Below are 22236 nucleotides of genomic sequence, written 5' to 3'. Positions count from 1 at the left end.
TGCTTCCCCCACAAGTATGACAATCACAGGCATTAACCACCATGGCCCGTTTATACTGCGTGAAGGCTTGAATGCAGGACTCCACGAATGACATAGCCAAGTGCTCTACCAACAGAACCCCACCCTTAGCGCTATTTAAAGCACGTGAAATGATCATTAATAATAAATTGTTAAAAGTTTACTAATGGTAGGATAACTTGTGCTCATTTAAAATTGAGAAACTTTATAAAATGGAAACAGTCTGCAGGTTTCCAACTAGCCTCAACATACTAAACATCGATGAGTAAAACAAGTATGTAAGAAGACACATCAAGGGAAAGTCCAGCAAAGGCACAAATCCTGCGTGAAGAAGAGAATATGTTCCACGGCAGTCAAAGCCACGGAAACACAACAGGAACTCTGCTAAGGGGTGGAAAACACTTCCTCACAATCTGCTCGCGGACTGGGTCTTCACCATGAAATCTGCATACGGGCATTTATTACAAAGGCTTTTGTACAGATGTTTGAAAGAGGCTGAATTCCGCCGTCTGCAGAAGATGGAGTGGCCACATCACATATTGAAGTCCTTTGAATACATTTAACAGTGGCCATTCTGACTGGGGTGATATGGGAATCCAAGGAAGTTAGTTGTAGTTTGAATTCTGCTCAGAGCAAAGAATATTGAACATATTTTTAAGTGTTTGTATATATTTTTCAGAGAACTGTTTAGCTCATTATCTCATTTCTTGATTGGATTTTTAAAATACAGTTTTTCATATATTCTTGAGATTAACCCTCTGATGTGTACTTGCTTAAAAATTTATTCTTGTTCTAAGGACCAGATCTTCATGCTGGTGACTATTTACTTGGCTGTGCAAACTGTTTTGAAATTCATATCATTCCATTTGTCAATTTGTGGGACTAATTCCTGTGCTATTTGGGGTCATGCTCAGATGGTGCTTGCATATGCTTGCATCAGGGACCATTATGTTTGCTTCTAAATTTTTCATATATTTAGCTAAGGTCATTGATGAATTTTGTGTTGGTTTCTATGTGGGCTGAGAGGTACAGGTCTGATTTTATTCTACTCCATGTAGAAATCTAGTATTTCCAGCACCTTTTAATGGGTTAGTTTTCTTCCAGGGCATATTTTTGACACCATTGCCAAAACTTGAATGATTGCAGTCATGTGAATCTTCTTTACTGTTCTATAATCTTGTCTGCACATTGGTCTAAGCCAGCACCATGATGTCCAATCACCACAGCTCTGAACTACATCTGATCAGTTATTGGGCTGTCTCCAGCATTGCTCTTTCTACTAAAGACTGACTTAGCTACTTAGTGACTCTTGCCTTTCCATTTAAATTTTAGTATTGATTTTTCTATTTCTGTGGAAAATGCCATCAGAATTTCAGTGGGGTCTGCAATAAATACACAGATCACTTTAAGTGTACCAATTTTAACAATAGTTACTCTGCCCTTTCATGATCATTAGAGATCTATCTACCCATCTTCATCTTCCAGCTTGCTCTTCAGTTTCTTCCTTTGCTGTCTTAAAGTTCTCATTGTAGAAGAAGTCTATCTACCACCCCCGTGGCTACATGGATTATATTTTATGATGTTTCAAAAGCTATGGTGATGAATGGGACTCTTTTCTAGTTTCTTTCTCTGAGTGTTGGTTACTAGTACATAGGAGAGCTATTGATTCTCTGTGCTGGCTTTAGTGAAAGCATCTAAGTTACAACTCTTTGTCGTCTTTGGAGTCTCTTGAGTATAGGATCCTGTTATCTACAAATATGGATAATTTGACTTCTTAATTTTCTGCTCATATGTCTTCTGTTTTTTATTTTTATTTAATTAACACTGAGCATTATGCTGAATAAGAATAGAGAGAGTTGGCGGTCTTGTCTCATTCAATGTTTCTTCTGTTTAGTATAATGCCTTCAAATTTAGCTTTTCTTAGGATGGGGTTTGCTGCTTCTGTTGCCAGTTCTTCAGGGCTTTGATCAGAAATGTTTGCTGAAGTTCAGCAAAAACCTTTTCTGCACCAATTGCAATGATCATGGGTTTTCGTTCCTAAAGTGTGTCCCTGCTGCTGAAACATATTTACCACTTTGTATCTGTGTTACCATCCTTGCATCTTGGGAATGAAATTGCTTTGGTTGTGACATATGACCTGAATGTGCTCTTAAATTCATTTGCAGAACTTTTATCGAGAACTTTTATAGCTATTTACATTAGGTACATTAGTTAATAGGTTACTTCTTTGTGTTGCTGTTACGGCCTTATCCAGTTGTGGCTATTGGGAGTATGGTGACAGAGGACGGGGTTGTCCTATCTTTTTCTATTCTGTGGAACACTGATGTTAGATCAGTGTGGAGCACTGATGTTAGATCTTCTTTAAGGTCACTAGGCAATCCAACTGCTCTTGGGCTTTTTTTTGTGAAAAGACTTTCTATTTCTGCTTCAATCTCACTGATTTTATTAACCTGCTTCAGTTATTTATAACATCTGGGTTTAATTTAGGTAAGTCCCATGTGTCTAGACATCTATTCACTTAGTCTAGATTGTCCAGAGTTTGAACAGAAGTTTTGAAATTGTGCCACTGAGATCCTCTCAATTTCATTGGAATCTACAGTAAGATTCCTGTTTTCAACTCTGCTTTTATTATTATTGTTGTTGTTGTTATTATCATTATGAATTGTCTTTGATATTTTCTGTCTTTGTTCTCATTATTTTTATTAAAGTTTAAGTCTCTTTTTTCTCAAAGAACCATCTCATTGCTTGATTGACTCTATATATTGTTGTTTAGTCTTCAACTCAATAACGAGATGGAGACTTCATCTCAATAGCAAGATCTAACATCTACTGTTTCCAAGAATATTCCACTGTTAAAGACATTCCCAGGCTGGGGGTCAAAGGATAGAAGACTGTCAAGTACACAGAAACCAACAACAAGCCATTGCAGCAATTTCTGACGTATGATAAACTCAACTTCAAACCAAATCTCTCAGAAGGGACAAAGAAGCAATTACTTAAGAAGATACAGCATTTGTAAACGCATCAGGGCTCCTAGGAGTGATTTTTTGACTAGATTATATGAAGAGTGAAGACCCACACTAAATGTGGATAGCAGCCCAGATAAGAGAAACTGGACAGAAACCATAGCCTTTGCTCCTTCTAGCAACATCCCTTAACCCATTGCAGCTTTATTCCTTGACTGATACTAGAAAACAGCTTGTAGGGCGGCCAAGGTACCAAAGACTAGAAGCCCTCCAGGAATCTCCCAGCAATCTGGAACTGCTGTTTCACACACAGAGCAACTACTGCATTCCTGGTCTCTCCAGTGTTAAGACAACCATTGTTGGACTATCTGGGTCATATTGTGACATTGTGGAAGCTACTCCAATTCAATCTCCTGTGAATTTATGATTCATTCTATCTATTCTGTTCCTCTGAAGGACCCAATGAACACAGTCAAATCCCTGTTTTTCCTTTAGCTTCTACTGGCTCTGCTGGATTACTGGGTTGGACATGATAATTCTGCCCTAGCTCTCAGTTGCTCAGACATTTTACTCATAGAATTTTCTCTTTCTTATGATCATGCCATTGAGAGAGACTGTCTCCTTCCTCTTTGAATAATGTTCCTGACATATCTTCCACAGTGCAGGTTTAATGGTCATGAATTACTGGAGTTTATGCTAGTTTTTAAATGCTCTTATTTCTCCATCAATCTTGGTTGGTAACTACTTGCTTTCAGGGTTTGAATTACATCATCCCATGCTTTCTTGGCTTGGAAGGTAGCTGATGCTTTTAATTGGAAGTTATTCTGATGTTTCCATCTTTATATGTGAGGTATTTTATTTTATGGCTTTTAGTGCTGTTTCTTTGCTTTGTAATTTTTATATCTTGACTACAATTTTTGGGGAGGGGTTCTTCTCTTCTCATACTTATTTGGGGTGTTTGGATAGACAATTCTTTCTCCAGATTTGGGGGATTTCATTGAGTAGACTCTTTGTGCCTTTAATATTTGTCTCAGTTTCTTCTTGACCATGCATTCTCAAGTTTAGTGCCTTGATCATATCTCAGAGTCGTTGAACACTAGGAACACATTCACTTATTTGATTCTTGTTTTTGTTTTGCTTTATTTTTTGTTTGTTTGTTTTTTTGAGACAGGGTTTCTCTGTGTAGCTTTGGAACCTGTCCTGGAACTTGCCTCGAACTCACAGAGATCCACCTGCCTCTGCCTCCCAAGTGCTGAGATTAAAGGTATGTGCCACCACCATCTGCCCTACACATTTGATGCTTATGAGTGCTAAGTGTAGTCAAACCCTGGTATTGTTTCTTCTTGATGCTTGGCATAATGTTTATTGCTTGAGTCAAAGAGACTTTTGTTTCCAAGGTTCTATTTGCTTTTTTTTTTAAAGTACCAATTTTTGTTGTTGTTAAATTTCTTTTCAGGTTTCTGACTTCTCCATCTATCATTCTGAGATTCTTGGGCATTTTGTCCACTTCTTCCTTTGTTACTGACCTTCCTCTCTAGACCCTGGATTCAATCGATCTTCTCTCCAGAAAGCTTTTGGAGACTTGCACCTGATCATTTCCCTGTGCTGAGATCCTTGACGGCAGTAACTGACGAGTTCGGGTTTTTTAAAAGAGTCATTGTGTCATAACACTTACGTTGTGTGTTTCTGTGTTGTGACGTGTGTGTCTGTTGGTCTGGATAGCTCCTCTGTTTTATTTGAAGATTACAACTGGGGACACAAAGCAAGGAGAATCTAACTGATTTTGGAAGTGACTTTTGCCCCCGTCCCCTGCCAGAAACATGGCTGAATCTGTGTCCATGTCCTACCTCTTCCTATGCATTGCAGAGTTCAGGTGTGTTTCTACAACTACTGTAGATTTCTGATGTTCCCCCTTTGTCTCTCTTTGGAATTGAGATTTTGCTTTCTGTTTTCTTTTTGACCGTCTTCTTTGTAGTCTCACAAAGAGGCAGCTTCCAGCCTGCCATATTATCCACAGGTCCCACATCACTTTCTAAGACTGCAGTAAAAGCATCTATCTCATTCCATGTCTGGCTCATAGGTATATACTGCTGCTTGACACTGAGTTCTGTCTCTCTGTATGTCTTGCCTGTGTCTTGTGTCTCCCATGCCTGTTTGAGCTCCTGGTTGGTTAATTTTTATTTTCTTGTGTGTCTGAGCTCTCTTCTCTATGCCCTGCCCTCTTTGGCTACCTCCGCTCTCCTTGTGGACACTACTTCTGTATGCCATGTGATCCCATGCTATTCCTGCCTTTCAGCATTATCCCGACCCTGCTGTGATACGTCTAGTCCTGGCAATCACAGTGTTCTCTTCAGGTCACTAGGGACTAAAGCAGCCTTGAACTTGGCGACATTCTTTGCCATTCTAAACCAACAAAGCCACAAGCCATAGAGACAGAGGGTCCTACTCCTCTTACTGCAGGCCAAGAAAGAAGACCAAATTTCTCACGTCACAGATATTCCATGTTTTTATATCCTAATTTTTCCTTTCTGTGAACTTCAAGATGATCTTACAGAAACTCAGCAAGAGAAAGTCTGATGCTAGGTGTGGAAGCACCAGCAACCCCAATACTGGGAGGCAGAAACGGGGAGATGACTTATTCTAGGCTAGTCAGAACTCCATCGTTTAGCCAGGGAGTGATGGATAAGTAAACTCAAAGTTCCTTCCACAGTGGACTCCTCCTACCTCTTCCAAGAAGTGTGATACCCAGCCTTGAAGAGATGTGTAGGAAGCTTAACTGTGGGGTGCAATGAGGAAGATGCCCAGTGAGAGCGGGCTGTGTGATGTGCAGCTGCAGCTGTGCCACACTGGGCAAACTTACAATGGGAAGACCATCAGGGATGTTCAGGGGTTGGGGGTGGCCCAAGAAGGGGTAGAAGAGAGGTATCTGTCTGACTGTGTTAGCAGGGTCCTCTCCAGGAACATACTGATAGAGTGGATTACACATTCAAGGGGGATTGGGTTAGAGCAACTTCCACAATATCCCAATATGGCCTGGATAGTCCAACAATGGCTGTCCTACACTGGAGAGACCAGGAATGCTGCTAAAGGTTGTCTTAGCAGCATCCAAAGTTGGGCAACTATGAATGCAGCTGCTGGAAACTTCCATGTGGAGGTGTTGCACGGACATTTCATTTTCGGTGCAGTTGGATAAAGAACACAGTCCTCAGTCACATCGTTAGGCGTCCTTTCAGTTGTAATTCAGTAGGAGCTAATGTATTAGTGACTTCAAGCCTTAGCCCGAGGAAGGATGCAGACACTTGGAAAGTAGAGGTAGAAACACAGTATAAATAAGCCTTGTCAGCAAGTGCCTGAGGCCCCATCCAGACTCAAAATCAAATCAGGGAACCCAGAGTTAATGCCAGGTTCAGGAGAACCCCAGACACAAGCCCCACTTTCCCATATTGATGCCACCGACATCCACCTTCTACTACTGCCTAGATAGTTGCGGTCCAGGTGAAAGCTTTGAAGCCATTCTTCCCCCTCCAGCATTCCTCCTTGGTAATAGACACAGTTCCCTAGCCAACCGTACTCCTGACAATGATGGATCGAGGACATACCACCATAAAATACAGCCCCTGACGTTTGAGAAAGCAGCTCTGTGACCTCCTGCCACTGCATCTCCTGTGGAGGCACCTAGGAATCCTCTGCAAGGTTAGTCACATGACTGCCTGCCATACCTTTCTTCCCTAGGAGCAGAGGGAGGCACACACACACAGTGATGTGGAGAGGATTCTCACCCAGCAGGGCTGACAGGGCTCACTACTGACTGCCATCTGGTCACACCCTTTGCTCTCATTTGAGTTTTTCTTTCTCTCCTTGGGTCTTCACGTACAGAGACTCCAAGTTCACACAATACCCATACTAAGTTAGCAATGCTTTTCTTGTGCGCATTTGTCCTTTGTCATAGGGAGACCTTGGTGTTGAACCCAGCTACAGATGAGACTAGAAATCTCTCCCCTCCATGAAAAAGCAAGGAAAGAAATCTCTTTCCCTTTCCAAGTCTCGATTTAAGCTAAGCAAGCATTGCTCAATCGCATAGGAACAGAGTCCCGTGCCCTGGCAAGCCCTGGCGTTGAAGGAAGAAGCCCGTATTTGCACCTACTGGAAAACTGGATGGAGAAGCCAGACTTGCTGATGAAAAAGTCACTGTCAAATTGCAGGGTGAGGGAGTTGAAGGTGCTGTGGATATCCTCAGGCAGGGCCGAGCCACTCCACTCCTTCAGCAAGATGTTGCTGTCCACGGGGCCGTCCCAGACCTTGAGGATGTCGTGAGCAGTCTCGGTGTCAAACACGATGAAGTGGAGACTGCAAGAGAGAGCAGAGCTTCTGTGTTCAGGGAGCATCCCACTTGCCCTCCACGGAGGGCTTCACTCTAGACACAAGCGTGTACGGACCACCAGCCATTTCACACTCCCATCAAATGTGTTCTAACACATCTGACAAAGAAGAATGGGGGTCTGGGCATCTCAGAACATAGCACAGTCCAAAGGCATCAGTCCTGGTGTGCAGAGCTGTGGTATAGGCTAAACCGACATCTAGAGACTGAACATCTCAGTCCAAGACTGCTGGATGGTTTTTTCTTTTTTTTTTTTTTTTTTTTTCCTTTCAAAATTTTCCGTTTCTTTTCTTCTTTCCTTTTTCCTTTTGGTTCTTTGGCCCCCCTTTTTCCTCCCCCTCCAGTCTTAAGAGAGGGCAGGGTACCCTGCCCTGTGGGAAGTCCAAGGCCCTCGCCCCCTCTATCCAGGCCTAGCTGCACTGAGACTGAAGGAACATGTGATCAAACTGGACTCTCTGAATGTGGCTGACAATGGGGGCTGACTGAAAAGCCATTGATAATGGCACTGGGATTTGTTTCTACTGTATCTACTGGCTTTTTAGGATTCTACTCTGTTTGGATGTTTTTTATAATTTTAGCCAGAGCAACCACACCCCTAACAAGTTTGGTTCACCGGCTTCTTCTTATCAATGCTATTCTTAATATGCCACTTGGTGGCAGCACACACCCCGGGAGAAAGACTTGGAATACAGCCCATTAGCTTGGTCTGTTCTCAAGTCGTTCTGCAAATTTTATCCTCTGAGTCAGCACATTGTTTGAGACAACACCACCACGACAGAAATGCCCAATATGAATTCTCTTCTTTATAGCATTTTATCCACTCCTATTAGACTTACAGGTGTTTCCCAGAACCATCTTTACACCCGAGGAGGCTCACAAGGATGACGGGCAGATAGAAGAATTTAACTAAAAGGCCAGTAAAAGCCATTTTCCTCGAAGTTCTTTATAGGTTTTCACTTACTGCTTATTGCTCATGGATCTTGCCACAGATACAATGACTGCAGCTGACCTACGTGAATCTCAGCCACATCATTTCCCACACATTACATATAGAAAGGATCGGCACGTCTCACCTGGGTAAAGCATAAAATGTGGAGTGTACATTCAGACATTCAGAATAGTGTATGTAAAGAACAGCATGTAGTGGAATTCACAGCTCAGCATTTTCTCAATAATTTATCCCACTTGTTTCAACTCTTCTTAAAAATAAAATTTTATGGGTCCATTCATATATCCTCTGCACACTACAAGCCAATCTCCTGCTTGTCCTAATATCCCCACTGTGTGTTGTGATGTTCTCTTTTAGGCTTTCAGCATCTCCATATGTGCTAGTGTGTGAGATCCCTGAGTACCTGGATCCCCTCCATGTGTTTAATGGGGAGCTTGAAGATGGAACCATGTAGACTGTATGTACCTGTGGTATTCCCAGTTTAATTTTACACTTGGGATCATGAGTCGCCAAGGTGAAAAGTAGAGTCTGTTAATTTATTTCAAGATTTATTTTATTTTTCATTTATGTGAACATGCATGTGTATGTGTGTATATTTCCATGAGCTCCAGCTCGCGCTTGCTCTCTCTCTCTCTCTCTCTCTCTCTCTCTCTCTCTCTCTCTCTCTCTCTCTCTCTCTCTCTCTCTCTCTCTCTGACCCTTTTCTCTTCAACTGTCATTGCATCTTCCTTTTATGCTCTTATGCTCTTCCTGGGTCATTTTTCCAGGATGTTTTCCCAGATTTTTTATCTGTCCCAAGAAATGAACTTGGTGTTTCCCTAGACAAATGGCCCTCACTCAAGAGCCCTGTCATAAAAAGCAGATTGAAATGTTCTGGGCTTACTTGCTCCCTGACAGAAAGACACTCCAACCCAGACAGGACAAGAGAGACCAAAGTCATTAATACAACCATTATTCTCTTAAAAGTCTACATGAGGCATAATATTGACAACATTGATAATGTTCTGTCTGTAATGTTCATACTGTGTAAGCTTGCTAAGCAACTCCTTCAACCATACCACCCAAGACAATCTCCCATGGACAATCAGGAATAGAAAAACCAAGAGAGCTTTCTGAATGGCGGCAGAAGGGCAGTCAAGGCTAAGGCACAGTGTCCCCATGTTGTGATCCAGAGTGAAGTCCTTGGTGTCTTTTACTGGTATTCACATCTTGTCACCTTTATTGTGTACATCCCTGCCATGCTCAGCACTGGAATACACTCAGTAACTCAGAGGAATATTAGCCCGTGACTCAAATAGGACCAAGGTCACTCCAGTGCCTTGGTTTTAGACCTTTAATGAAATTCAGACCAGGTAGGCACAACATAATGCTAAAACTGTAAACAGAAGCTGCTGCAAAACCCTCCAGGGGAATTTAGAAGAATAACTGGGGATAGGGAAGTATGGAGGGAGGGGCCGGCAACATATACTCTGTACTTTACTATAGCAGTATAATACAGTACCATGTACAGTGGATTGCACCATGGAATATGAAAGTTACAATCTCTTCCAGAACAAATATCCCCCGATAGACATCCTAACACATTCTCTCACTGTTCTTGACAAAACACCACCCAAGAATGGTCTGAATTTCAAAGGAGGCCCAGCTACAACTATCTCAAAGAATGCAACCATCCTTTTCTCGCTTCCATATGCAGCTGCTCACGAATATTTGCAGTGTGGAAACTATCCCTGCTTAAAAGTCAGAGCTTGAATGCATGGTGACGTTTCCACCTGCAGTAGGACAAGCTGTACACTCGTGCTCACTGGTAATTTCCAGGTAGAAAATGTAGGCTATTTGGACGGTGTCCCCAGTGAAATCATTAAGGCTTAGTAAACTCCCTGCAAATGTGAAAACCAAGAACAGGTTATTTTCTTTTTGTAAGTATGGTAAAATTAAAATTAAAACACTACAATGTCTACTTTTAGTTATTTTTCAAGCAACCATTTTCAAAAGTCAGGCCTATGTTCTGAAATGGGTTACTTCATCAGAGTTACAGGGAGGTGAGTTGAATGTCAACTGAGTAAATCATTCACAAATATACCTCTCTCTTAGCATCTTTATTATTTAATTTCTTTGCATTAAAAAGATGTGTTGATAAAATTGATAATGCTTACTGTCAGGGTAGATGTAGATTAAGAGTTTTCTAGAATGGTACAGAGGTATACATGATTGCCTCTAGACAGATACCTACTACGTGTCAAAGTTAGATTATGATAGAGAAGCTGTACATTTGTGGGCTGGGGAGACGGTCAGTGACATGCTGACATGCGAACATGACCTGGGCTTGATTCTCAGACACACCAAAAAAGGCTGGGGATGACGGTACACATTTACCATCTCAGCACTAGGGAGACAGAGAAGCAGTTTCCTGGGGGAACTCTAGCCTGCTAGTCTATCCCAATGGTTGAGTGCTGGCCAGTGAGAGACACTGATTCACAAAACCCAAAACAAAACAAAGCAAAAAAAGGGGGTGAAAGGCTCCTGGGAACGACACTAAAGTTAATGTCTGGCCTCTGCACATGCCAGTTCCCTTGCCACCACAAACACACACACACACACACACACACACACAAAAATACAATAAAATTTATATATTTATTATTACATAACATCCTTGTTGATTCCATCTCTCTTCTCTTATTAATATTTAATGGAGGCTGAGAATCACCTGCAAGCTTGACACAACACCTGCTCTCATTCATGGGGAGACATTGCCCCTTTTCATTCAGGATAACAAACCACCCAGGGAATTCTGAGAAAAGTACACTTTGAAGTCCTTCAAAGAGACAGAATTCTGTTTACTTGGAGTTATTTGCAATGGTGGATGTTTTCTACTCCTTCGAGTTAGTGGAATGATCTCTGTCTCACTCCAGACCAGGTAATCACCACTCGTGGAATTAATATTTACATTTATGTCACACAGTGGACAAGTGACTTTATTGACTTTGCTGCTCAAATTCACCTTGGTAATCTCCTGTTACACCAATCATTATCTCAACTAAAGGATGCATTAAAATTTAAGCGAACTCTAAGGTAGTCTCTTGGCATTCTGTATGCTTTTGTTAGTGGGCAGAATAATAGGTTTCATGGTAGCGTTTTCCTACACGTATAGAAGGGTATCTTCATGACATTCACTCCCTGTCCCCTAAACACATCCTTCCTCCCATTCAGCATTTCCCTTCCTATTACCTAGGAGTCTCCCTTCTACACTTCTCTCTCTCTCTCTCTCTCTCTCTCTCTCTCTCTCTCTCTCTCTCTCTCTCTCTCTTTCTCTCCCCTTTTCTCCTTCCTTCCCTTCCCCATCAGTTTTAAGTTCTCTTTCTTTTCTCTCTTACACAATGAAGATCTAGTGTGAGGTCAGTCACAAGGAGCTATAGTCAAGAAGAACTTACATCACAATTAATTCCCTTCTGTGCTATGTGATGATCTTGGGCAGACAACCCATCAGAACTTTAAAAATACTGCTCTGTGTGAGCTTAAGAAACTCACCACCAACTCTCGATTACAACATAAAGCTTTGGTTTAAATGCCTCCCTGTTTTCTTCGGCTTTTCATGTTTCATTTCTTCAGTCTAACTTCAGGTTGGCATCCTTTTTTCTACCTTCTCCTAGGACTGCAGGTCAGTTCCTGTCTGTCTGTTTGTATCCTTTGTTTCTCTTTCACTAACAAGGCAAGAGATTGGGTTGATCTCTTCACACTGGAACCCTGGCTGGTCTCACAGGCCTGCTCTGGCACATGGCTTACTGGCTAAGGCAAGCAGAAAATACAATTTTTCCTTTATTGCTGCCACGACTCCTCCATCATGATTCATTCCACAGGAACAAAACCCAAGGAGGGTCTCTGGCCTTCTTAGACCAGCCCTCTGATGATGAACTCTGAGGATGGCTATGGAAGTGAGCTTCCATGCAAAGCCATCAAAGTCCATCAAAGCCCATCAAAGTCCAGGTGCACATTAGACACACGCAGACAGCCCACAGAATTGGCACTCAGTGCCGAGGGTACCGTGTTCACAGCAGAGCTCGCTGACACATGCAGCCCCTTTTCATTATTATAGACAGCTGGACACGCAACTACAAAAGCCTAGAAAAGCACACCAGGAACAGTTTAGCCACAGATGAACGCTTTCTTGTTGAGCTCCCAGACTTTAATCAGACAGTCCGTGCCCTATTGCTGCTCTTGCAAAAACACTGGCCAGACCTCCCACTGTTCCATGACTGATAGCACACAGCAAATACCTGATGGTCTTTCCAGGATCAGCCTCTATGGTCCAAGTGCAGTGCAGGTTGTTGTCATAGGGGGCGGGGTAGCCGGGAGACAGTATGCGCCCTGATGTGGCTGCATGGATCAAACCTCCACATTCCGCTGCAAAAGACACACAGAGGGGAGGCTTACTGGCATGTCTGAGCTTCTACTTAGCTAGTTTTGTCTGGGCTTCTTTTTAGTTTTGCAAACAAACCCTAGCATGCCTGTATTAATTCATATAAGAGGAATCAGTCACCTGTCTATCTTATCTTTTATTACTTTCCAAGCTAAAACTCCACCTGTAACCAGTATCTCTAGGGCTATGACAGGTGAGAATGCAAACATTGGCACTCTCGGGGCCGACTTCTAGTGATAACCCTGCAGTCAACACTCCCCAGTACTGGCTGTCTGCCCTTCATTTCTAGCATGTGTATACACACATCTTGGGAATGGCTATAGAAGACTATCCTCCAGGCCACAATGCTGCACCCATGCTACTGCCCAGAAGTAAGTCTAATAGACTCATTGGTTTGTAAGCATTAACTGTGGTAGAATTGACCTTCTTGGGGTCTTAGGAGGGGTAGATGCTGCTATGTCTCCCTTGGGGATGCAGCCTGCCTATATATAAACACAATGATCTGTGACAACATCCTTGCCCTTTCCCAAGAACAAGTTCCAAACCAGACGGAGCATGTGCTCTTTGGCCTGGCTCGTGACAGGAGTCTGACCCAGCTTTCCCAACTCACCCACACAGGAAGGCATAGGCTTGTCCCACACCCTCCGGTCCCCACTCAGGCAAGTCAGAGTATTGCTGCCATGCATTGCATAGCCCGGGTTGCAGCTGTAGAGAACCACAGTGTCTGTGAAGTGGCCGTCGTCTCGGATTCTGTAGCCGTAGTTTGGAATGCCCGGGTCCTCACATTTCACCAGGTCAAAGCCTAGAGCGAGAAAGGGACAGGTGAATCAACTCAAGAGAGAACACATCAGCCTTTAAACTGGACGCTTTGAAGTGCTGGAAGGAAAAGACATGGTGTACTTTCAAAGGAGAAAGGAATTGTGGGTCTTTAAGGTCTATCTGCAAATGGCTTGTGTTATTAGGAAAATAAGTCACTCCTCTCTCTGTTTATTCTCTGCCTCACAGAGCTCTGTGTTTTTGCTGTCCTGTCCATACCTCTGGTCAGAAAGTTGCTTTCTCCAGCTCAAAATTTCCTACACTCATAGCCTTTGCATCTAGTTCCTGTTCAGCTCAGACCTCCAGGAGAGAGGTATGACATGCTGTCATGGAGGACGCTCACAGCAAGAGCTCACAGCAGTCTGAATCACAACACCCACCTCCTGACAGCTTCCCCACCACCAAGATATCAGGCATCATGGGAGTTTACAAAGCTGCTGTTGGGAAATAGCTTGGGAAAAAGTCAGTTGGTTAAGTGCCTGCCAGGGAAGTGCAAGACCAGTCTGGATCCTCAGTAGCTATATAAAAAGGCTGTTAGGGCAGAAGGTAGAAACAGGAGCATCCCTGGAGCTTGATAGCCAATCATGGAGCTCCAGGTTCAGTGACAGACCTTGTCTCAGAAAATAAGATGGGGAACAATTGAGGAAGACACCCATCCTCAACCACCCATCTTCATACACACCCAGGATGGCTGCATAACCACAGAGTCATCCCTGCCCACCCAAACTGGTTCGCAGGAGATCCTGCTGCCTAGTCTCCAGAGGACCTCCGCAGCTCCTCAGACTCCAGAACAAATCGCAGAGATATCTCACCATGAGCCTTTAAATGAGTAGGTGACAGAAATGAAGACTTAGCTGTTGGTTTCTGAGGGCTGTATATTGTTCTCATGAGAGGCAGCCTAACCCAAACATATTTCTCTGCAGACCATGATGCAAATTTCAGTGCTTATAAAAAGCAGAGCTAAAATGTGGTGGGCCATGTGGTCTGTTTGCTTCCATTTCTACCCAACGCTTCCCTCCCAAATTATATTAAATTCAAAAATGGATGTGTGACTTTCCACAGTGTTTGCCTGTTGAGCTCTCATGCCTCTGAGGGGAATTACTCTTTGCATTTACGGTCTGGCTTTACTCCAGCGAGCTTTAAATAAGCAAGACCAAAGCTTGCTGCCCTGGAGATGGAGAGAAGAGAGAACAGCCTGCCCGTCCTTTCCTAGGCTGCACCCCAGCTTCCTTTCGTAAAGTTTCCTGCTCTGCAGTACCAGAGACTTCAGTGGCCATGAAATCATTACCTTTCCAGTAACTCTGCTCTGTTTTCAAGTGCTAATCATTAAAAATATAATGGTTGCCAGAGCAGAAGCGCCTGCCTGTTGGTGGAAACAGGGACAGCTTGAATAGCCACAGCTCAGGGTAGGAATAAGGAGAGGACCTCCACTGATGCAGTTTTGAAGATGTGCAACTACACCATCTCAACAGAATCCTGAGACTCGTGCAACGTGTGAGCAAGTCCTCCAGGGCCCCAGGGCTGCACAGGGCCTGAGTGATGATCTAAGCCTGCACTGTTCTGATGCTGTCTCTGCCGGCTTTGGGGTTTGGAAGGGATATCATCTGAACTATGGGCTTCAGTATGCAAATCTGCCCAGGCCTGGGGACAACAGGGTGCAGAATGACCAGCTAGGGTTCAGTAACCTCACACCTAGAGGAAGGTTCTATGGATGAGAGTGAAGGTTGTGCCCAAATGTCTTAAACTGGGTATGGTGAGCAGCAGCCCAGATGAGCACTCACTTGGGAACTGGTTAAACAGACAAGGTCTAGGCAGACAATCAACACCACGAAGACAAGGTTGAGTCTCATTGTCAGTACTATTGTATCGAGACCCCAAATCAGCTAAAGTATCCAGATAATGTGACACTTCACACACAATAGGCCACGCAAGTCCTGCCACTGAGGGACCCAACTGGAGCCCACTCAGAGACTCTGTCCACACTGCATTCCTGAGGCAGCCAGGCCCTACAGAGTCTCTGAAGTTCACTCCACTATCATCCAAAAGTCCATCTGCTGCTGTTGTTGGAATTTCGATGCTGTAAGGTCATAAAAATGTCACAGGTGGATCCATGTTCGGGATATGCAGAGGTTAGAAGCCCTCAGTGGGATTGCCACAGCAGACTGTCGACAATATTGAGGGAACTGAGCTTGATCAGGTTTTTAAATCATATATCTGCTTGGCATCTCTACAAAATGCCTATTTGGTATAAGGGTCTCAGCCACAGTTGAAGTAGGGTAAATTTTCCTATTCCACTAATGCATGTCAATTAATTGTGCAGTCACAAATGCATACACACACTGTCACATACATTCACACAGAGAGAGGTCAGCAAACACACACATCCTAACTTGGTGGGAAGATGAGAACATACATCTACAAACAGTCCCAGGGGCCATTCAGCTTCACAATCAATAATGTCTTCTATATAGAGAGAACACCTCCCTGGAAACTTTCTTTAGTGTGGATGTGTGCTTGTATTTATGGAGGAAGGGCAGCCATGCTCTTGGGAGCCCAGCGAATGGTTTTGGTAGAGCATAGCCACCACTGCCCAGCCACCACTGCCCAGATGGTCCACCGATGTGAGTACTTAAGATAATAATCAGAATACATGTCCCATATGTTGAGCAAGTGTGTTCTTTGTTAGACCAAATCTCCTAGGTCTACAAGTATTGTTATTCCACGCTTAGAAGAAAATTGTCTTCTCTCTTAATGGCTTGAAGTCTTTATTTGAACCAAAGAAAAAAGAAACATTAAAAAAAAAGCAAGCAGCAGAGCTAATAACACATATTAGTAATAATGTTGACTGAATTTGATGTATAGGAAGGTTTTAGAGAGTTGTGTTTATTGCCCTTTCTATCACTTAGTCTAGGAATTTGTTTGTAACACATGTCAGGGAAAGCAGGGACGCTGGTTATTGATGGGGAAGGGACAGTCAGTCTTCCTAGGCTGTGTAATATTTCTTCCTGTACTTTTATTACTTCTTCAAAGGTCACATGAAATCTACTGCCTTGTAAAAGTCCTGCGCTCAATTCTGCACCCTTGTAGGCTTGCCCAGTGCCTTCTGTGAAATATACCCTTCCTACTTGGAAGGTGAGGGAGGACTTGACCATTTCCGAGCACATTTAACCAACTGTCAATTCAGCTAAACTTCTAATGGCTTGCTAATTCACACAGTTAAGTGGAAAGCAGAGACATTTACACCTGGGGGTGCAGGTAATATGGCTTTGGTAGATAGTTTAGTGGGATGGGAGGAAGGCATTTAGCCTCCCAGAGCAAAGGCTGCAAATGTCGCTTGTACAACAAAGGAGCTTAGTCACAAGCCTTGAAACAATGCACTGCCTGCATGGGTCCTTGGGATTAGACCAGAGCCTGCCTGGGTCTCCAGCCTTGGAACCACCAATGTTCCAGCTGCCCCTGAAGACAGCAAGAGCCCTGAGTCTGATTCTCTTGGTCTCCAGAAAGGCAGGTCTACGGTGGCGCAGTAGGATCAGTCCTCACCATCTACAGCTATAATAATCCAACACTACTTTCAATATCGACATGAGTTCATCTGAAACTGCAGAGGTCTGAAATGATGCTACGTCTTTTTATAGTAAGTCTTCATTGTTTTCGGGGAATATTTACTACAGGTTATTTTTTCTAACTCTAAGTTATTAGAAGACATTCTATTTGAGTCTATAAAAATATTTCTTTGAAGAGACATCTCCAATAGAATGTGAACTTAAAAAGATTTCTCAATGGTTTATCTGAAGTCCACTAAGCAAAGTCATAGCTAAAGAGTGCAGGCAAGTAATCTCTCCTATGGTGAAGCCACAAGGCTGCCAGGAATCAGTGTGAATACTGCCTGCGTGTTTTCTTTGTATCACAGAGACTTTGAAAAATAAATCAAGTTATTTGTGTCAAAACATTATGAGGAACTATGGTCTAAGCCTGAATATTTAGTCATTTTGCTTCTATCTGTCTCCTAGAGATTTCTTCATAAGTCATCAGCACAGCAAGGATGCTGGGAACAAGATGTTCTAGTCAAAACAAGATCCAAACATCAAGTAGAATAAAATTACTCCCAGTATCTCTTACAATAATTACCCATTTTGATAGTCTTTCCACCATCTTTTTTTCTAAGACATGTCTTTTCTCCTACCTCTCCATGTCTAATGAGGACTTACTGTTGGAATAGACTGTATTTTAATCCCCTAATATTCTAAGTAAAGCTCCACTCTGCATGTATTTCTCTCTTCAGTAAGGACTAGGAGTTGGGTGTCTTTAGCTCTGGTGAAGTGCCCTGGAGAATGTGGTCAGTGAGCTACACAGGCAGGTGAGAGGAGACACCTGTAACTGGCAGATCCGTAGTGTCTTCTCCTGTGAACAAATGAAACCCTCAGACACTTGTGGCAGGGCCCCACCATCCAGCTTTGCATGAGGCATTTCAACATGGACAATATTCTTGCCTTGGCAAACTAATCATTTTCTTAGTAATCTATGAAAGCTTCTTATCTTTAAAACACAGACAAGGATTCCACACATCTGATATAGAAAGGAGATGTATACTGGCAAAAGTCTAAATATCCTTTTTGTTATTTCTACTTGCAGTTGTATGAAATAAAGGAGAGGTCCATGTGGGTTCACTTGCTTATACTAAATTTTATGACTTACTTTAGAAGGGGAGTTAATTAATACTGAACTTCTTGAAGTGGTTAATTGACCTGTGGTTTAGCACACAACTCATACTCAATAATACAACTCTCCAAGTGCAGTATTTGCATTTAGTTTGAAAATATTGAGTTATAAATCGGTGTCATTTCTTGGTTATGGCTACTACTGGTGTCCATTGATTTATTAGGTGAGGTAATTTTTCACTGATTATTTTCATTTTCCCCATATATTGTTTTCCCCACACATTAACTTTTAACATTACTCTTATAATTCTGTGATATGAGAGGCCTTGTGTCAAGATATTATAAATTTTCAGTAAAATAACAACAGAGAACATGATGTTGATTATGCTCAAAAAGAATGTGAGTTTCTGAGCTCCAGGGAGAGACAGGAAAGCCAAAAAGTCTAGGCTAGAAACAAAATAATGAAAATGCCTCCTGATATTCCTAAAACCAACCAGTTAATATTATCACATAACGCATGACTGTACAATAAAATACACTAATGCACTTTTTATTTGAGTGGATGAAGCAGGGGCATGACATACAAAGGCCTTTCAAGTTGATCCTGAAATATTACACCATTCTGAATCTGCTGTCTAAAACCAAGACAACATTCATTCTGGCTGCCTCTGCCCTAGTGAGAGGAGCCAAGACATGGGACAACATCCACTCTCAGGTATCTCTGTAGAGGAATTCAAAACCTTCAACCTCTGATTGCTTATTATGCATTCTACTTTCTGTGCTTTAGGGTGAGGCAGGGAGGAGCAGGGATACATCTGGGGAGCAGCTGCATGACATGAAGACGCACCTCTGGGGAGCAGCTGCATGACATGAAGACGCACCTCTGTGGAGCAGCAGCATGACATGAAGACGCATTTCTGGTCATCACCTCCATCTACACACTAAGCCTGGAACCTCAGCCAACGCCCCTGACTTACTGTTGGGCAATGAACACTGTTGGGCTCAGAGAACAGAAGAAAGAGGACCCACTTTCTAGTCAGTAGCCAAGAAGATAAGTACTGCTGAAAATGTTTTGCTAAATGCTGGAGCAGAGGGGGTGTGGAGGTACAGAGAGCTGTGTGGGCACTGGCAGGAATAGGTCACACTATGAAGAAGAAAGTCGTCTGGACAGCTCGAGAAGGAAGCACAGGGACCCTGCCAAGTTCTCAAACCAGAGTGAAAACATACTGGAATGACAGTTCTCCTCAGGCATGGAGGCATGGCAGGAAAAGAACATGGTACCCAGAGAAGAACAAATGATAGGCAGCCCAGCCAAGATCTCTGGAGTTGCTGAAGCTGTCTGTCAAAGATGTGGGGTTCTGAGGGGTGGGACTGAGGAAGAGAGAGGTTTGGGAATAAAAAATACATTGACCTCACTCTAATATATCATGAAACCTATTCAGGCTGTCATGGAGATGTTGGGAGTCGCTTGCGCGCGCACACACACACACATACACGCACAAGCGCACACACACATGAGATCTCCATAGGAATGCTGGGAATGAGACACACACACACACACACACACACACAGACCGAGCATTTAAGAGTTCATCTGTTGTAATGTGGAGTGGATTGGAGTGAGAACAGATAGGCAGACAGTAACTGCAAAGCTAGCAAAACCAGGGTTTAAGGGGCAGTGGTTGGTGTGAGCACATGTTAGCTAATAGTGGGGACACGCAAGGGACAGACACCTGTGTTAGGTGGAAACTCAGCCCACCACTGACTTGGAGATAAACAACTTTTTCCAAGGCTCCCCTAGGAGTCCAGGGAAGCAAAGAACCTCTCATTGGTAATGACGACGAGATAATTTTAGTAAACATGTTTCAGAGTTTACTCACACAGAGAACAAGACACTTGGGGTCCTCTTGGATTCCAGTGGGAAAATCACACTTATGACTGAGGGTAAATTGTGACAACTGTCCATAACACACTAATACATATTCCTGCATGCATGTACCATCCAGGCCAGGGCACTTTGTGTTCAATGGTGCTCACATGCAGCTTTAGACATATATAAAGCACATTGTTTATTCCTGACATGTATGCTGAAGAATATTACATGCTGAAGAGAGTAAAAATCCTGTTCATTAAGAGTTTGTGCTCTGTACTGGCTGAAAATCAACCTGTCACAGGTAACATGCTGCACGTTAGCAAGAATACCACTTACTCACCCAACATATACTAAATACACAATATCTTCACTGGATACCACACCCTATTTCTTTTTGTTTGCTTGTTTTTTTTTTGTTGTTGTTGTTGTTTTGCTTTTTTGAGGCAGAGTTTCTCTGTGAGACAGTTCTGGCTGTCCTAGAACTCACTTTGTAGATCAGGCTGGCCTCAAACTCACAGAGATCCACCTGCCTCTGCCTCCTAAGTGCTGGGGTTAAAGCTGTGCGCCACCACTGTCTGGCCTTCACACCATATTTCCATGCAAAGCCTCAGTCACAACTCCCAGGGCTCAGCCTAAAGAGAGCTGTCTCAGAGCCATCAGGGAAAGAATGCCTGAGGAAGACAGAGGACATCCGTGTGTTGGTGGCCACCAGCAAAGGCCCTCACATGCCCAGTTGCATGTAGAACTTTGTTCTGTGTTATCGCTGCTGGTCCTTCCCAATTATGTGTGCACGCTTTTCATTTCCAACTTTGTAAACTAAAGGGAGCGACACATGTGGCAAGAGGAGACACGGATCACTTTTACATTCTATGTTGGCATCCCCCAGAGTCCTTGCAAGTTTAACCATCACCGCAAGGAAGCAACTTAATGCTATGTGGTATTAATGGTCTTCTAACATTTCTTCTCGATGTTTTCATATGCTATAGTTTCTTTTTACACACTTTAATTTTAATCTAGAATGCTGAAACAAAAACTGATACTCATAAAATTGAAATATCAATATTATTCTTCAAAATATTATATTTACATAAGATATCTGACAGATGATAAAACTCTTGACACTGATCACATGTAGGAACTTAGTGTGCTTGCTCACAATTCATTTTTACTGATGAAATATGCTTGTGAGTGTAATCACTCCTCTTGTGTGTTTCTGTGTGCACACGTTCATGTGTGTCTAAACTCATGTGCATGTAGAAGCCAGAGATAGATGTTAGGTGCTTTTTCAATCACTCTTCACCTTATTTTCGGAGGGGACAGGTTCTGGAAAATTTATTCTACAGCCTACCACTGTGGCCTCACTGTCTTCCCACATGAGCCCCGGAATCCACCTGTCTTTGCTTCCTCAGCACTTTCCAGGAGCACATGGCCAAGGACATGCTTTTAATGTCGGTTGTGGGGACCGAACTCAGGTCTTCACACTTACCCAGTAAGCAATAATCTCCCCAAGACAACACAGTTTTTTTAAATATAATAGTTTCTGGATAGAATGCATTAATGGATGGTAAAACTAAAGAGACAAGACAGGAGGCACAGACGCGATTCCTCTAGTTATCTAGCTGAGGACACGTGCCTAGAGTACATTATCTTTGGTGTATTCTTTGGTTCCTGAGACCATGTAGATTTAGACATATAGAAAGCACATTCTCTATTCCTGACATTTATGCTGAAGGAGAACATTAGATGCTGAAGAGACAAAACAAAACAAAAAACCTTGTTCATTAGGAACTTGGGGTCCACACTAGCTGAAAACCAACAAGTAATAGTTAATATGTTGCATGTTAGCAGGACACCATTTATTCAACTCACGCGCTGGACATACAGTATCTTTATTGGCTACCATACCACATTTCTATGCCGAGCCTCAATCACAACGTCCAGGGCTCAGGCTAAGGAGAGCTGTCACAGAGCCATCAGGGAATGACTGCCTGAGGAAGACAGACAGCATCCGTGTGTCGGTGGCCAACAGCAAAGGCCCTCACATGCCGAGCTGCTGGACTCCTTCCTTGAGGGTCGGTGCCAACAGGAGAGGAGCACAAGATAGCCCATGTATAGGCAGCCACTCTCGGAGTGTATGGCTGCTTCTAAATGAGCCACC

The 22236-nt window shown here is 43.0% G+C and overlaps 1 protein-coding gene across 1 annotated transcript in view; it reads right to left on the bottom strand.

The window, feature by feature from the left end:
- The window catches only part of Csmd1 (CUB and Sushi multiple domains 1), a 1422978-nt gene that overhangs the window by 187499 nt on the left and 1213243 nt on the right, over positions 1–22236 (bottom strand). The window contains exons 24-26 of the mRNA XM_005366231.2: positions 13342–13533; positions 12589–12715; positions 7129–7331 (exon numbers count right to left, since the gene is read on the bottom strand). Of these exons, the coding sequence (XP_005366288.1) occupies positions 7129–7331; positions 12589–12715; positions 13342–13533 (522 nt within the window). The remainder of the gene's footprint in view (positions 1–7128; positions 7332–12588; positions 12716–13341; positions 13534–22236) is intronic.

The sequence above is a fragment of the Microtus ochrogaster genome, unplaced genomic scaffold (assembly GCF_000317375.1).
Source record: "Microtus ochrogaster isolate Prairie Vole_2 unplaced genomic scaffold, MicOch1.0 UNK7, whole genome shotgun sequence".
Classification (NCBI taxonomy): Eukaryota; Metazoa; Chordata; class Mammalia; order Rodentia; family Cricetidae; genus Microtus; species Microtus ochrogaster.
The sequence above is the reverse complement of the archived record's forward strand: the minus strand, read 5'-3'. Positions and strand labels throughout refer to the sequence as shown.